The sequence below is a fragment of the Pelophylax lessonae genome (genome assembly GCF_965119305.1).
Source record: "Pelophylax lessonae genome assembly, chromosome: 9".
Taxonomy (NCBI): Eukaryota; Metazoa; Chordata; class Amphibia; order Anura; family Ranidae; genus Pelophylax; species Pelophylax lessonae.
In genome coordinates, this window is record NC_138776.1 from 65,603,313 (window position 1) to 65,617,948 (window position 14,636).

Here is a 14,636-nt window from a genome sequence, read left to right on the forward strand (position 1 = left end):
ACATTCAGGAACCAGATTGGAGTGTTTTTTTTTCTACTTATTGCAGACTCTTGGAGCACTGTAGAAAACATAAGTATCTGGCAAAGACTGGAGAGACCTTTGTGAACTTGGTTGTTCGCCTGATGGAGAGACTGTTGGACTATAGAACAATAATGCATGATGAGAACAAAGAGAACCGGATGAGCTGCACTGTCAATGTTCTGGTCAGTGTCTACTAAGATGGATAGAAATGGCATGAAACCTAATATAATGGCTTAGATTTGTCAATATGCCCTTAAGTACAACTCCAGCATAAACATTTTTATTTTTAAGAGAGTAGAAAATGTAAAGAATTTCTGATTTGTATTACTGTTAGGAACATATTCCCTTGTGTCCTGCCCTGACGACCATACAGGAAGTAGAGTGAAAACTCTCCGCTGAAGACACAGACAGCCATACAAATTTTTAAATTCTTCCCTACTGTTCAAAACAAAAGTTGAAGTACACTATATTATCAAAAGTATTAAAGTGCCTGCCTTTATACATACATGAACCTTAATGGCATCCCAGTCTTAGTCTGTAGGGTTCAATATTGGGTTGGCCCATCCTTTGCAGCTGTAACAGCTCAAATTCTTCTAGGAAGACTATCCACATGATTTAGTAGTGTTTCTGTGGGAATGTTTGACCATTCTTCCAGAAGCACATTTGTGAAGTCAGGCACTGATGTGGACTAGAAGGCCTGGCTCAGTCTCTGCTCTAATTCATCCAAAAGATGTTTTATCGGGTTGAAGTCAAAACTCTGTGCAGGCCAGTCAAGTTCCTCCATCCCAAACTCACTCTGCCATGTCTTTATGGACCTTGCTTTGTGCACTGGTGCGCAGTCATATTGGAACAGGAAGGGGCCACCCCCAAAGTGTTCCCATAAAGTTGGGAGCATGAAATAGTCTTTGTTTGCTGACGTCTTTAAGTGATTGTAAAGTCTCATTTTTTTATTTAAAAAAAAATAACAAACATGTTATACTTACCTCCTCCGTGCAGTTGGTTTTGCACAGGGCAGCCCGGATTCCTTCTCTTCCTGGGTCCCTCATTGTGGCTGCTGACCCCTCCCTCTTGTCGAGTGCCCCCCTGCAAGCAGCCTTCTATGGTGGCACCTGAGCCGAGCTGGAGCTCCCTGTGTCCATTTAGACAAAGAGCTGTCGTTCGGCCCTGCCCCCTTCCTCTCCTGACTAACTGACTGACCAATGGTGCCACGGCTGTATCTCAGCCAGTCGGGAGGGAGAGTCTCGCAGGGCCGAGGGACTCGTTGACATCGCTGGAGAGAGATGGGCTCAGGTAAGTATTAGGGGATGCTGGGGAGGATGCTACACACAGAAGGTTTTTTTTTTCTTTTTTTTTCCAAAGTTTTTTGGAAAGGGTTTTTTTTTTATCTTAATGCATAGAATGTATTAGGATAAAAAAAACTTCTGACTTTACAACTTCTTTAAGAGTTCCCTTGACTGGAACTAAGGGGCCAGGCCCAACCCCTTGAAAACAATCCCACATCATTATCCCCTCTCCACCAACTGATTTGAACCAGTACACTGTGAGCCAGACCTTCTCATACAACATCAGTGCCTGACCTCACAAATGCGCTTCTGGAAGCAGTGTTGGGGTAGTTACTCAAAAAATGTAACTAATTACTAGTTACTAGTTACTTCTGTAAATTGTAATGAGATTACTTTACTAGTTACTGCATTTGAAAAGTAACTTCACTACTTATTACTTTACTTTACTTTTGAAAAAAAATATGAACAAATTCCAATGCGCATATTTATTTGTAGTGCACAAAAAAACAATACAATATTTATTGTTTTATATATATATATATATATATATATATATATATATATATATATATATATATATATATATAACCACAGCGTGCCTCCTTTCAATGCCAGAGTGACCACAGCGTGCCCCCTTTCAATGCCAGAGTGACCACAGCGTGCAACCTTTCAATGCACAGTGACCACAGCGTGCAACCTTTCAATGCACAGTGACCACAGCGTGCAACCTTTCAATGCACAGTGACCACAGCGTGCAACCTTTCAATGCAGAGTGACCACAGCGTGCCCCCTTTCAATGCCAGACTGACCTCAGCGTGCCCCCTTTCAATGCCAGACTGACCTCAGTGTGCCCCCTTTCAATGCCAGACTGACCTCAGTGTGCCCCCTTTCAATGCCAGACTGACCTCAGTGTACCCCCTTTCAATGCCAGACTGACCTCAGTGTGCCCCCTTTCAATGCCAGACTGACCACAGCGTGCCCCCTTTCAATGCCAGAGTGACCACAGCGTGCCCCCAGAGTGACCACAGCGTGCCCCCAGAGTGACCACAGCGTGCCCCCAGAGTGACCACAGTGTGCCCCCAGATTAACCACAGCATGCCCCCAGAGTGAACACAGCGTGCCCCCCAGATTGACCACAGCGTGCCCCCCAGATTGACCACAGCGTGTCCCCCAGAGTGACCACAGCGTGCCCCCAGAGTGACCACAGCGTGCCCCCCGTGCCCCCCAGAGTGACCACAGCGTGCCCCCCAGAGTGACCACAGCGTGCCCCCAGAGTGACCACAGCGTGCCCCCGGATTGACCACAGAGTGCCCCCCAGATTGACCACAGCGTGTGCCCCCCAGAGTGACCACAGCGTGCCCCCCAGATTGACCACAGCGTGCCCCCCAGATTGACCACAGCGTGCCCCCCAGATTGACCACAGCGTGCCCCCCAGATTGACCACAGCGTGCCCCCAGAGTGACCACAGCGTGCCCCCAGATTGACCACAGCGTGCCCCCAGATTGACCACAGCGTGCCCCCCAGATTGACCACAGCGTGCCCCCCAGATTGACCACAGCGTGCCCCCCAGATTGACCACAGCGTGCCCCCCAGATTGACCACAGCGTGCCCCCAGATTGACCACAGCGTGCCCCCAGATTGACCACAGCGTGCCCCCAGATTGACCACAGCGTGCCCCCAGATTGACCACAGTGTTCCCCCTTTCAATGCCAGAGTGACCACGCCAGAGAGACCAGTGCACTTACCTGCAGTGGTGGGCGTCTTCTCATCAGTCCTCCCGCCTCCTCCTCGGTCACACGATCCCCCGCGTCTCCTCCTTGAGTCCTCTAAGTTGTCTGAGACTGTCACTGTGCCGCTTGCCTGTGCACCGTCCGCCACCCGCCACTGGGATTGCTGATCTGCGCCCTCTCAGAAACTTCTCCCTCACTCCACAGCACCTGCGGAGTTACAAAGAATCACTCCGCCGAGGAGGGCAGAGCATAGGCAGTGGGTGGCCGGCCGGAACTATAATGTGCAGCAGTGCACGTCATATACCTACGCCCGAAAAAGGAAAAAAAGTTCCTGCTCTGCTACAGCCTCCTGGGACCCTGTTTTGAGCAGATGGGGCCCAGGGAAACAATAAAGATTGCAAGAAGGCAATAAGAATAAATAAAGCTGCCTGATTGCATAGCACGGCTTGGGTAACGCAGGAAAGTGCGTTCCTCAAGCCCTGTAAAGTAATGTAGTTACCGACGTTACTCAAAAAAGTAATGTAGTTACTGTAATCCGTTACATTGTAACTCGTTACCCCCAACACTGTCTGGAAGAATGGTCAAATATTTCCATAGATACTCCTAAACTTTGTGGACAGCCTTCCGGAGAAGAATTGAAGCTGCTATTGCTGCAAAAGGGTGGGCCAACTCAACATTGAACCCTATGGAGTAAGACTGGGATGCCATTAAAGTTCATGTGTGTTTAAAGGCATGCTTCACAATGCTTTTCACAATATAGTGTGTCATATTGTTTATACCTACCTTTGAACAGTCCTTGCTGTTTAATCTGTTTTTTGGTATGTCATTTTGTGTGCCTGTTGAGATTTCCCCTCCTTTCCTGTCACAGTGGCCACTGGTATTTAGAGGAAAATCTCCTGGACAGGGACATAAAAAAGAAAATAAATGTAAGGTCATCAGTACACTATCCAAAACTGAAACCAGAGCATAGATTACATTTGTGCTTTATTTTATTTTTAATATTATTTCTATGCAGCCTATAAAAATAATCAGTCTTTTGATGGTTTTCCTTATTCCACACTCTCCCACATTTTGTAGACACTTAAGCCTACTTGGCTTAAAGTAGAACTAAAGGCAAAACTTTTTCTTTAGTTTTGGAGTGGGGAGGGATTAGAACACCTGTTTTTTTTTTTGTTTTTTTTCGGTCTGTGCCCCCATTAGGGCAATTGGTCCTCTTTTTGTCCTGTTTACCTTAAAGAGGTTGTAAACCTCCGAATTTTTTTTTTTTTAAAACTAACACCTGAAAGAAAAAATACATAATGAACTAGTATGCATCGCATACTAGCTCATTATGAAATACTTACCTAAGAACGAAGCCCTGAAGTGCCGACCGTTCCCCTCTCTTATGGGTGACACATTGTGTCGCCCTTCTTCCGGGTTTGTGGCATCCGGCCATCTGATTGGCTGGAGCCGCGATGACGTCACTCCCGCTCATGCGCGCAGGAGCCAACAGTAACGGCACGGGGCTCTGAAGGAATGGCACGAGCGGCTGTTCCTTCAGAGCGCATGCGCCAGTGATGTCACTGGCTGTATGCAAAGTAAATATCTCCTAAACGGTACATGTTTAGGAGATATTTACAGTACTTATAGGTAAGCCTTAATATAGGCTTACCTATAGGTACAAGTTGCAGAGGAGGGTTTACTTCCTCTTTAAGCATTGAAAGTAAAATAAAATCCCAAATTTGCGGTTGTCCCCAGAAAAGTATTAGAGGGGAAATTGTCCAATGGTGACAACAGTTCTGATGACCTGGGGGTCCCCAGGGAATTTAATTAATTTGCAGAGCTTTTCTTTCACTTGCTGTTGGGCTATGGAACAGGAAGTGAATGTAAATCTCCCCAATAAAGCACAGATAGCAGAGGTTATACAGAGCTTATAACCCTCCCTTTCTCGATCCAAAAGGGGAAAAAAAGTTTTGTCTATAGTTCTACTTTAAACATGCATTTCACATATTTTAAGAATACCCCAATTAGCCAAGTAAGAAGCTGCTATAATAGTGTGTATTCACTACACTGTCTCTATTCTTTACTGTGAGCAGGAGTAAAAACTCAGAGAGAAGATAGGTGATTATAGTGTAGTCCAGTGGCGGCTGGTCAATGTGGGGCGCAGGGGCGCCACCCCCCCAAGGCAAAAAGAAAAAAAGTGTTCCTGGGGCGCCGGCCAACACTGCTGCTATGGAGAGGGTGGAGAGGGGTGGGAGTTTTGCTGTCATGTGCCTTGATTTGTTTAGCTTGATTGGCGGCCCTTTAGATTGTGCTCGGGGCGCAGATCTCTGCGCCCCGAACACTCCCACCTGCGATTCTGCGTCCTGTGATTGGTGGACATCTGACGTCATAGGGGCAGTGCTTGGGCGTCACTCGGTAGAGCCATTCCACTCAGTGTCTCTGCTGAGGATGGACCGGAGAGGACAACAAGCAAGCCAGCCAGGAGGAGGAAGAGGAGGGCGGCAGCTTTCCCGGGCCGGACTCAGGTTCAACACTCTGCAAACACAAAAGTTGAGTGCCTGACACTGGTCACTCTACATTGAAGGGGGCACGTTGTGGGCACTCTACATTGAAGGGGGCACGCTGTGGTCACTCTACATTGATTGGGGCACTCTGTGGTCACTCTACATTGAAGGGGGCAGGCTGTGGTCACTCTACATTGAAGGGGGCAGGCTGTGGTCACTCTACATTGAAGGGGGCACGCTGTGGTCACTCTACATTGAAGGGGGCACGCTGTGGTCACTCTACATTGAAGGGGGCACGCTGTGGTCACTCTACATTGAAGGGGGCACGCTGTGGTCACTCTACATTGAAGGGGGCACGCTGTGGTCACTCTACATTGAAGGGGGCACGCTGTGGTCACTCTACATTGATGGGGGCACGCTGTGGTCACTCTACATTGATGGGGGCACGCTGTGGTCACTCTACATTAATGGGGGCGCTGCTCACTGGTCACTCTGCATTGATGGGGGCACACTGTACCTTGATTACTGAAGGCCCCTTTCACACTTGTGTGACCTCAAAGTCACCCTATTTTTTACATTACATTTTTCTGTTTGCGCCCCCCCAAAAATCTTGAGCACCAGCCGCCACTGGTGTAGTCTTACGTTCAGCCGTTTTTTAAGAAATGCTTGTATTTACATTCAGTCTTAGTTGTGTTTTCAGCCCTTTTATTTGTAGTTGCTTGGTTGCTCGTTATTGCCCAAAACTAGGAAACAAAAAAGAATTTAAAAATAGGTGAGCTAAAGTACAACAGGCTCTGTGTTTTTTATATGTCCATTGACTATAATGTAAAAAGGCTGAATCTAACAAGCAATAGAGCCTTCGTATGGAAACAGAAAAGAAAATAGAAAGGGAAAAGATCTTAATGGTAAAGCTCACTTAGGCAGCATAGAGACATAGCTGGATTCAAAGAAGGAAAATATTTCCCTCCAGTAAAGCCTTTTGCACATGATACAAATGTTTGAGCTTCTGCTTCTTTGGAAGTAACTTTAGGTGTTTGTTTTGTGCTAACTCACGCATATTTATGCGCACAATGCTCAAATGCGCGTATTTGTGCTCAGCGGTGCAAAATACTGACCGGAAACAGATATTACTTTTTTTTTTCCACTGAAGAAAATTCTGCGCTTGTTTACGTGGCTGTGTACACTGGCACATTGTAAATAATGGGCTACATTTTAGCTCACTAAAAATAAATGCTGTACTGTGCTTTTTCAAGCTGCAGTGTGCAAGAGGCCTCATAAGATAAAGTTGTTAAAAAAGAACAAAGACTGAACTTAAGAGGCCAGTGGGCACATCCATTTCTTATGCTTATAATTTGCAACCTGCATTTTCACATGATGCCATTTATGACCTAACGCAGCCACCTCCCAAATTTGTATTTGGATTTCGGCTTGACAAAAGGGCCACCTACCTGATTTCACTGCTCCTTTATACAAAAGACCGTTAAGTTGCTAGAAACTGTGACCTGATTCAGTGTTGAAAGTAATGTTTATTATCTTGTCTTTGCAGAATTTTTACAAAGAGATTGAGAGAGAAGAGATGTATATAAGGTTTGTAATAATTCCATTATATTATCTAATATATTGCATTTTTACTTTGTGGAATTTTAAAGCCATTACTGAGTTCATGTAATGGCCATTTCAACTGAGGAATGTCATCTGGATGGGGGATTTCATGGACCCCACTTGCAATAACGATATTGAAGTACATGCCTGACTTTTAAAGCTTTATTACCTTTTTTCATATACCATATATACACCAGACTAAGAAGATGAAAGGCAGAATGTACTAGGAAAGCTGAGTTCTTGTTTTATGTGACTCTCAAGTAAGGTTGTGTAGAGAGATGGGATACCTGCATGATACTTTTAATAACCAGGAATTTTGTGAGTGCTTTCATCATGCCATCTCCCTCGCTCCTTTCTCTTCTGCTATTGACATTACCTGCCAACATCCCACAAGATAGCAGTAATGCCTACTTTTGCAGTGGAGGAGAGAGTTTGGTGCCTGTTCTTGTACAAAGAATTGGTATTGTTGAAGCTTGTATTAGTTGCCCCAAGGATTTGCATACCCTTTTACTTTGGTGCCAGCTGGACTGCCTATATTCATAGGCAATATACAACACCTAAAGTATGTTGCGACAGAAAACCCATTTCCCGTTTCCCTCTTGTCACATCTCACTCTTTAAAGAAGAGCTATACTGTGGGACCTGTGTCCATAAAGCAAAGGGCAAAGAACTAGTTACAAGGCTCCCTGAAGATGACCTTTACCTCATTACTAAATAAGCCAAGCACTGTTCCACACTGTCTGTGGGTGGAGGTAACCATCCTAGTAGAAACAGGGTTTTCCCATTTTTAGGCTACTCATCTAATGACTGTTGGGCTAATGATCAAGAAGCAGCAGGACATGTGGAAAAAACACAGATCTGCAGAATGAATATAGAAGAAGCAGGAAGATCCTTGCACTGTAATTTTGTACTTGTTGGGTTGTTAAAAGATAAATGTGTTTCAAGAAAAAAAAATATTACTCCCTCAGGTGGATCTGTCAGTTCTCAGCCTTTAGTCAGCAGAGAACCAGTGACTGTCAGACACAGGCTCTCTGCTTGGCCTCTCCAGTGCTCACCTGGAGCACTGTGCTGTGGAGAAGGCGGGGGTGGCTGCCTGAGAGCCAGCTGCCAGTCCAGGCATTTGGGTGGATCCCAACCATATGGTCGGGAACTTTTCAGAGCCTGGACCTACTCTGTGTTGTCAGCTGACAACAGGCTTTAGCCTGCTGTCGGCTAAAACAAGACACAGGAGTGCACTTCTGAGACCTACAGGAGAAGTATATACAAAATAGCTTTGGCACTAATTCTCCTTTAAAGGAGTAAACCATTGGGAAATATACAGTTTATGCAGACACGTAGTAAATTATTTTTTTTTTTTTATTTATATGCTGACCGCTCTTCACATTTAATTGACTTAGTGCCACCAAGAAGGCATTAGAGGGTAAAATCCAGAGGAGGAACAAGTCAAATGCACCTCCATACCTGGAAATACTAACTTTTTTCAGCGCTCCCAGCAGCAGAACTGGGAATCAGGAGCGCTAACAAAAGGTGAACCTGTGCTGTACTATATTAAAATGTTACTTATTTTTTGCCCTGTGTGGGCAGAACACAGGTTTTAATATTCATCAAATATTCATTCTGTATGTGCAGAGCTAGAACTGATTTAGAAGGTGCTTGAACAAAATAATATGCTGTGTAATGCGTCAACTTGTAAACATTCTATCATTTTACATAAATGTTATTTTAGGTTACAGTTCTGTTTCTTGTAGCTTTTCATATTCATTGTATTATTTGTATCCTTGCTCGTTGATAGCTGAACAAATGCACTCTATGTATGAATTTCATTTTCTTCCATTATTGTAGCTTCAATAGGCCTTAGCGTTTTATGGAAAAAGAATGCATGCATTACTGTTTCACCTCTCCAATTTGTGGCTAGCTGATTACACAGTTACTATGTTTTATATTATTGAAAATGTAATAACGGAAGCTTGTTCTTCCTGAAGCACAAAAATGAATATATCTGCCAAGTTCAGAAAGCATTATGTAACCTAATAGCGGGTGAACTTTGCTTTTAGAGGACAGCAATATGTGCAGATTGTGTGCGGAGATGCTTGTTTAGGACTTTTCTCAGGCGGTGTTTACCACATGTATGACATGTTGCCAGCTTTCCTTTTCGATAGTTAGCTGTTCAGATCATTTTTAGATAGACAGACAATGTGGTCATTCTAGGACTGCACCGGATTGTTTTTTTTTTTTTCCATCTTTTTATATTTTCCCTTTTTTGAGCATGGCCAAATTTTAATGGTCTATTCACACTTGTGAGTTGTAGCAATTCACATTTCCACATTCCATGCCAATGCACCTGCTCATCTTGCAGTTTGTTGCAATGCCATTCATCATGACTGGCACCCCAGTGAGTACTATACAGTTGAGTACAACGCATGATAAACCGTAATGCATCATACCATGCTTTTTGGTATGCTAGTTTTTTTTTTTAAAAAGGGTCATGCATGTATTTTTGTCCAGAGTGGTGTGTTGGCAGCCCATTCATAATGAATGTATTGCCTTAACACCGCACAAAAAATGTGTGTCAACATCCCGATACATATCCCTTTAGTGTGAATGAGCCCATACAGTGTAAAAGTGTGGGAACCTCTGTTAAAGGGATTTTTTCATGTGAAACGTTCAGAAGCTGCCATTCCTAACCTCTTTTTTGAGCATAGTTGCATGGCTGTAATTCTTAGGAATTCTGGCACACAATTTACAACAGGTTTATTTCAGCTTTGTGGCTGTATTGTGCCAGATACAGCCAGGAAACCAGTTTTCTCTTTCGTTCATCGATGGGCACAGCACTCCATAAATCATATCTATTGGGTTATATTGCCTCCTCCAGGAGTAGGACTAGGCAGAACAAAAATATCTGGCTACATCCATGGGCCATCCTCAGCTGGCATATAACTCCCCCCCCCCCCTCTCTGCTCTAGGTAATCAGTTTTAATCTGTCTAGTCAGGAGTTAGGACCTAGGCTTCCGGCTGGGGTCTTTAGCAATTTTCTCCTTCCTTACATCTTTTTTGTTTTTTCTCTCGGGAGGTCTACAATCAACTATGGGGCTGGGCAACAGGCTGGATAATCTAGATCCAGTGGTCCCCCCCAGCCCAGCCAGCGAGGGCGTGCAGACCGCAGCTACGCACTAGGTCGGCCGTGACATAGCTTCACGGACAGAGGCTGGTCCGTGAGTTAAACGTCTCGCAGGGTCGTATACGACCGGACTTGGGTCTGAGTCGCAGCCGTCCCTTAGCCAACAGCTCCCCTACTTTGGTGGCAAGGAGTTCTGTCTGGAGTGTTACCCGCACCATGGAAGGGTAAGTACAGTCCCCCCCTCTTCCCTTTTGGTGGTTTTCTTTGAGGTGGAGATGGGTAACCTCCAGGGAAGGTTGGACCTCCCATCCTTAAATTCCTCACTGAGCTAGGCTTCCCCCATCCCCCCCCTGTCTGGATCTAGTTTGGTGGGGGTCCCAGGGCAGAGGGTGCAGCAGAGACCCCTGGGATCTTCCCAGCTATCTCCACTCTGTAAGGGTTCTGGGATAGTGTGTGTCCTGCCCTGGTAGTCTGGAGGGATCCCAGTATAGTAGACCCCTAGTTGCATGCCCTACTGTTTTCAGTGTGGGTTTAGTGGAGGGGGGTCCCAGTGCAGAGACCAGTGCAGAGTCTCCCCTAAACGTTTCCTACCTTCAGGGGGCGTCCCCTTGCAGAAGGTGCAGGAAAGATCCTGGCAGCATGCTTTAGTGTTTGTAGCTGATGGTGGCCATTTTTCCTTAGTCTAGCTGGTCTCCGGTTGGCAGCCATGTCTGTATAGGTGGATGATGTCACAGGGGCCTTTTTCCATAAGTCCGGGAGATGCTGGAAACAACTGAAGCTTCATGGGGATGCCGAAGTTTCTCCTCTTCCACTTTCCCCTCGGTTTCCTCTTCCTGTGCCTGGGACATATGAACAGGGATAGCATCCATGATGATGCTGGATTCTAATTCTCTGCACTCCTCCAGTTGGTAGGGTGAGTCTTTGGGGGTCCCTGTTATCTCTCTTTCTGCTGATAGATACCCTGAGCCTTGATGGGATCCTTTAGTGGTGCCAAAAGATTTTTGTACTGCAAGGTCTTCCTTTCCTTATGCAGCCTTAGGGTGGCATCTCCCCCACTGAACCTCTCATGGAGATGGAAGGTCCCTCGGAACCCCATATTTCCATGGTTGCACTGATGGCGGTCCTGCAGTCCTTAGTGTCCCGGTTGAACGTGGCGTGTGGGCAAAGGCCCAGGAGGAAGCGTCCCCCGCCTTCCCCTGCTCAGGCTGTCTCATCTGATTTCTGAGCCTGATGCCGCCGTGGACGTGCCCCGTCCAGGGGAAATTAATACCACACCCACTAATCAATCTGGCAGTGAGGATGATTCCTCCATGGGCACAGCAGCGAATGAAAAAGCGCTGGTAAATGCACTTATCACTCCAGTGCATGAGACTTTAAAAAAGGAGGATGTGGCAGATGTAGCCACGGACGTGGCTGTGTCGTTTTGGTACGCACAAGTCGCATCGTACTCCAAAGGTGTTTCCTTGTGTGCCTTATTTTGACAGGTTTTCCTGTAAGGAATTGGAACAACCAAAATTACCCTTTGTGGTCCCCAAAAGTTTTGCTGTATGTTACCCTTTTGAGGAGTCACTTTTAAAAAAAGTGGGCTTGTCCACCAGTGGTGGACCCTCCTGTTTCCAGGTTGAATAAAGCAACCATGATTCTAGTAGAGGAATCCCTGTCCTTTAAGGACCCAGCTGACAAGAAAGTGGAGGCTGTGGCACGCAGCATGTTCACTATGGCTGATTCGGCATTGCGGCCAGGCTTTGCTTTAGCCCTGGTGTCTCAGACCCTAACTGAATGGGCCATGCTTTTGCGCCAGTGCCTGGAGGATGAGCATGTCCCCGCTGCTTATGTTGATTTAGTGGACCAGTTGGTCCATGGGCTGCAGTTTATTTGTGATGCAGCTTTGGATACAGCTCCTGTGCTGTCCAAACTTTGTTTCAGCAGTGGTGATTAGGTGCGTGCTTTGGCTTAAGAAATGGTCCAGAGACCAAGCCTCTAAGAAAGCTCTTATTGATCTGCCCTTTCAAGGCGATCGCTTGTTTGGGGCTACCCTGAATGACATTATTAAGGATATCATGGGAGGGAAGAGTACCTTCCTGCCACAGTCAAGGAAAGGGAAGAAGCCTCGCCGCAGACGGGGGCCCTCCTCCTCAGCCCATAGAAAGTTCTTTGGTGCTTCTGGGACAGAGAATAAGGAAAATAGAGCTTTAAAATCTTCCCCGGGAGGTTCCACGCAATCTTGGTCTGGTAAGCCTAGAGCTAGCTTCCCCGGACCAGCAGACAAGACCCCTTCAGCATTAAGGTCTGCCCTCACCCATTATTGGGGTGGGGGATATCTTCACTGGTGCTGCTGATCTCCTACAACCTCCTTGATGACTGCATTGAACAGTGGGCCATGCTTGGGCACCATGTATTGAAAACCACTTGTAGTCACCATTATAAGCTCGTTTGACTGGGTGACAGGACCAAATTGGGAGACCAGTTCACAGCCTTGTCACACTGTCACAGAACTAAGGAAGTACCATTATGGCCATATCGCGTAATATTTTTTAAAAATATGCAATTTTAAAATATATATAAATTACTTTTTGAATGATGATTTTCACAAACTTGGGAGGCTTTTGGAGAGGACTGCAGGCTAGCCTCCTGGCCACTGACTGGGTGGAGCAATCCTTTTTGGTAATTCCATCAAATCAAGCCACCTGTCATTCACCCATTGGTAAATAACAACCTATTGTCTACTGTGGGGATGTGTATTGTTATTTGGGAGCTCGATGTCGGCAAGTCTGACCTGGAATGAGATCCCTGATTGTTAAGGGGGTTAATTGTGTCCTCCTATGGTTTGCCTGCTAGCATTCTGTGCATTCCACCTAGGCTGGTTTAAGTGCTAAGTTAATTAGCATGTTAATTATATAATTGTCAGCTAAAGTAGGTGCTAGAGGGGGATTAGCCATGAGTCAGCCCTACCTAGTTATCTAAACCATTATGTGATGTTTTGGGTAAATATCTGGGTGGTCACTGACATACTTCGCAAGTGTATAAAAAGCCTGTATTCTTGTTCAGTCAAACAGTTTTTATTGCCTAGTTTTTGGGGTAACTATAACCAGATTCACTGGTCTCGTGTTCCAGAGCTTAGGAAGCAGCTTCTTGGCGGAGATACCCAGTCAGGGTGCCTTGAGTTCATCACAATGTTACCTTGTTAAAGCTTACAAGAGATGTTAGTGGTTGGGTTTATATATGTTGTAAATATGAACTGATGAACAAATCCAGTTCACATAACATCATCCTATAGTAAAACACACATCATTGCTACTCTGTAGGCAACAAAAAAAATGTTGCAGACCCAAGGAACTAGGTTTATAAAATTTTTCACAACCTTGTATGGCTATTTAAAAACCTGAGTAATCATGTGTAAGCCATTTGTCCAAGGACAACAAAAAAATTAAAATGAATATAAATGCATGAGCAAATGCCTGTGAATGTATTTTAAAAGCAACTCCTGCCTTTAGCTTGCTGGCTAGGCTACAAGCTCATAAAATACAACATGCTTCTAATTTTTAACTGCTAAAAACACTCAAAAATTATAGAAAAAAATTCTCATGTAGTGAAATCTCTGATACAGATTGTTTGCTCTGTATTTCAGTCTAGTGTCATTATGTTCCTCCATCCTTCTGTCAGAAGAGTGTCATTATATTCCATAATCTGCTTTCTTATACATGCTTCTTTTACAAAACTGTAACCTGTCCTGGCACTGAATGGAGGCTGCCCAAAGTCTTGTATCTTGACAGAAGGAAAGGAATAGATTGGGCTTTGGGATAAAAAGAATTGGAACAAAGTGGCTAAAATAACAATGGATAAGCTAAATGGAGGAAAATGGAGCACTGGTGTTTGAGAAGGATCCAGACTGAAAGGAAGGTCTATTACTGGGTACACACCAATATAGATTTTCATTTGAGGTGTGTCAATTTTGGAATATTTGTTCTATTTTCTAGTATTGAAAAAATGTGAAGGGGCAGAATGAAAAAAGATGTCTCCAACTAAATTCTGTGAACGTGGTTTTCATTTGGGAAAAATCATACATATTGTAATTAAACCTGTACATCTGGAAGTACATTCAAATAGCAGATTTGGATGAAATTTTAAGGGCTTTCAAACAAAATTAGTTGAGTCAGTGGTGGCAAGAGATTTCCAAACAGTCATTCGAAAGAAATTCAAATCGTTTACCCTGCTTTATTTTTTAATGTAGTGGCAAAGTGGGGGCAGATTATATGTAGACATAAGATGGTATCGGATGCAAGTAAGTGCATATTTGACCGGTTTTAGGTTGCGCACAAAGATGCTATTACAAATTCTGCCAGAAAAGTGGACTTAACTGTTTTGGCGAGTTATATATGAACATATGATGGTATTGG

General features: G+C 44.8%; 1 protein-coding gene across 1 annotated transcript in view; it reads left to right on the forward strand.

Moving 5' to 3' along the window:
- Window positions 1-14,636, forward strand: part of DOCK1 (dedicator of cytokinesis 1) — a 696,032-nt gene that overhangs the window by 548,796 nt on the left and 132,600 nt on the right. The window contains exons 35-36 of the mRNA XM_082266717.1: window positions 47-203; window positions 7,067-7,107. Of these exons, the coding sequence (XP_082122843.1) occupies window positions 47-203; window positions 7,067-7,107 (198 nt within the window). The remainder of the gene's footprint in view (window positions 1-46; window positions 204-7,066; window positions 7,108-14,636) is intronic.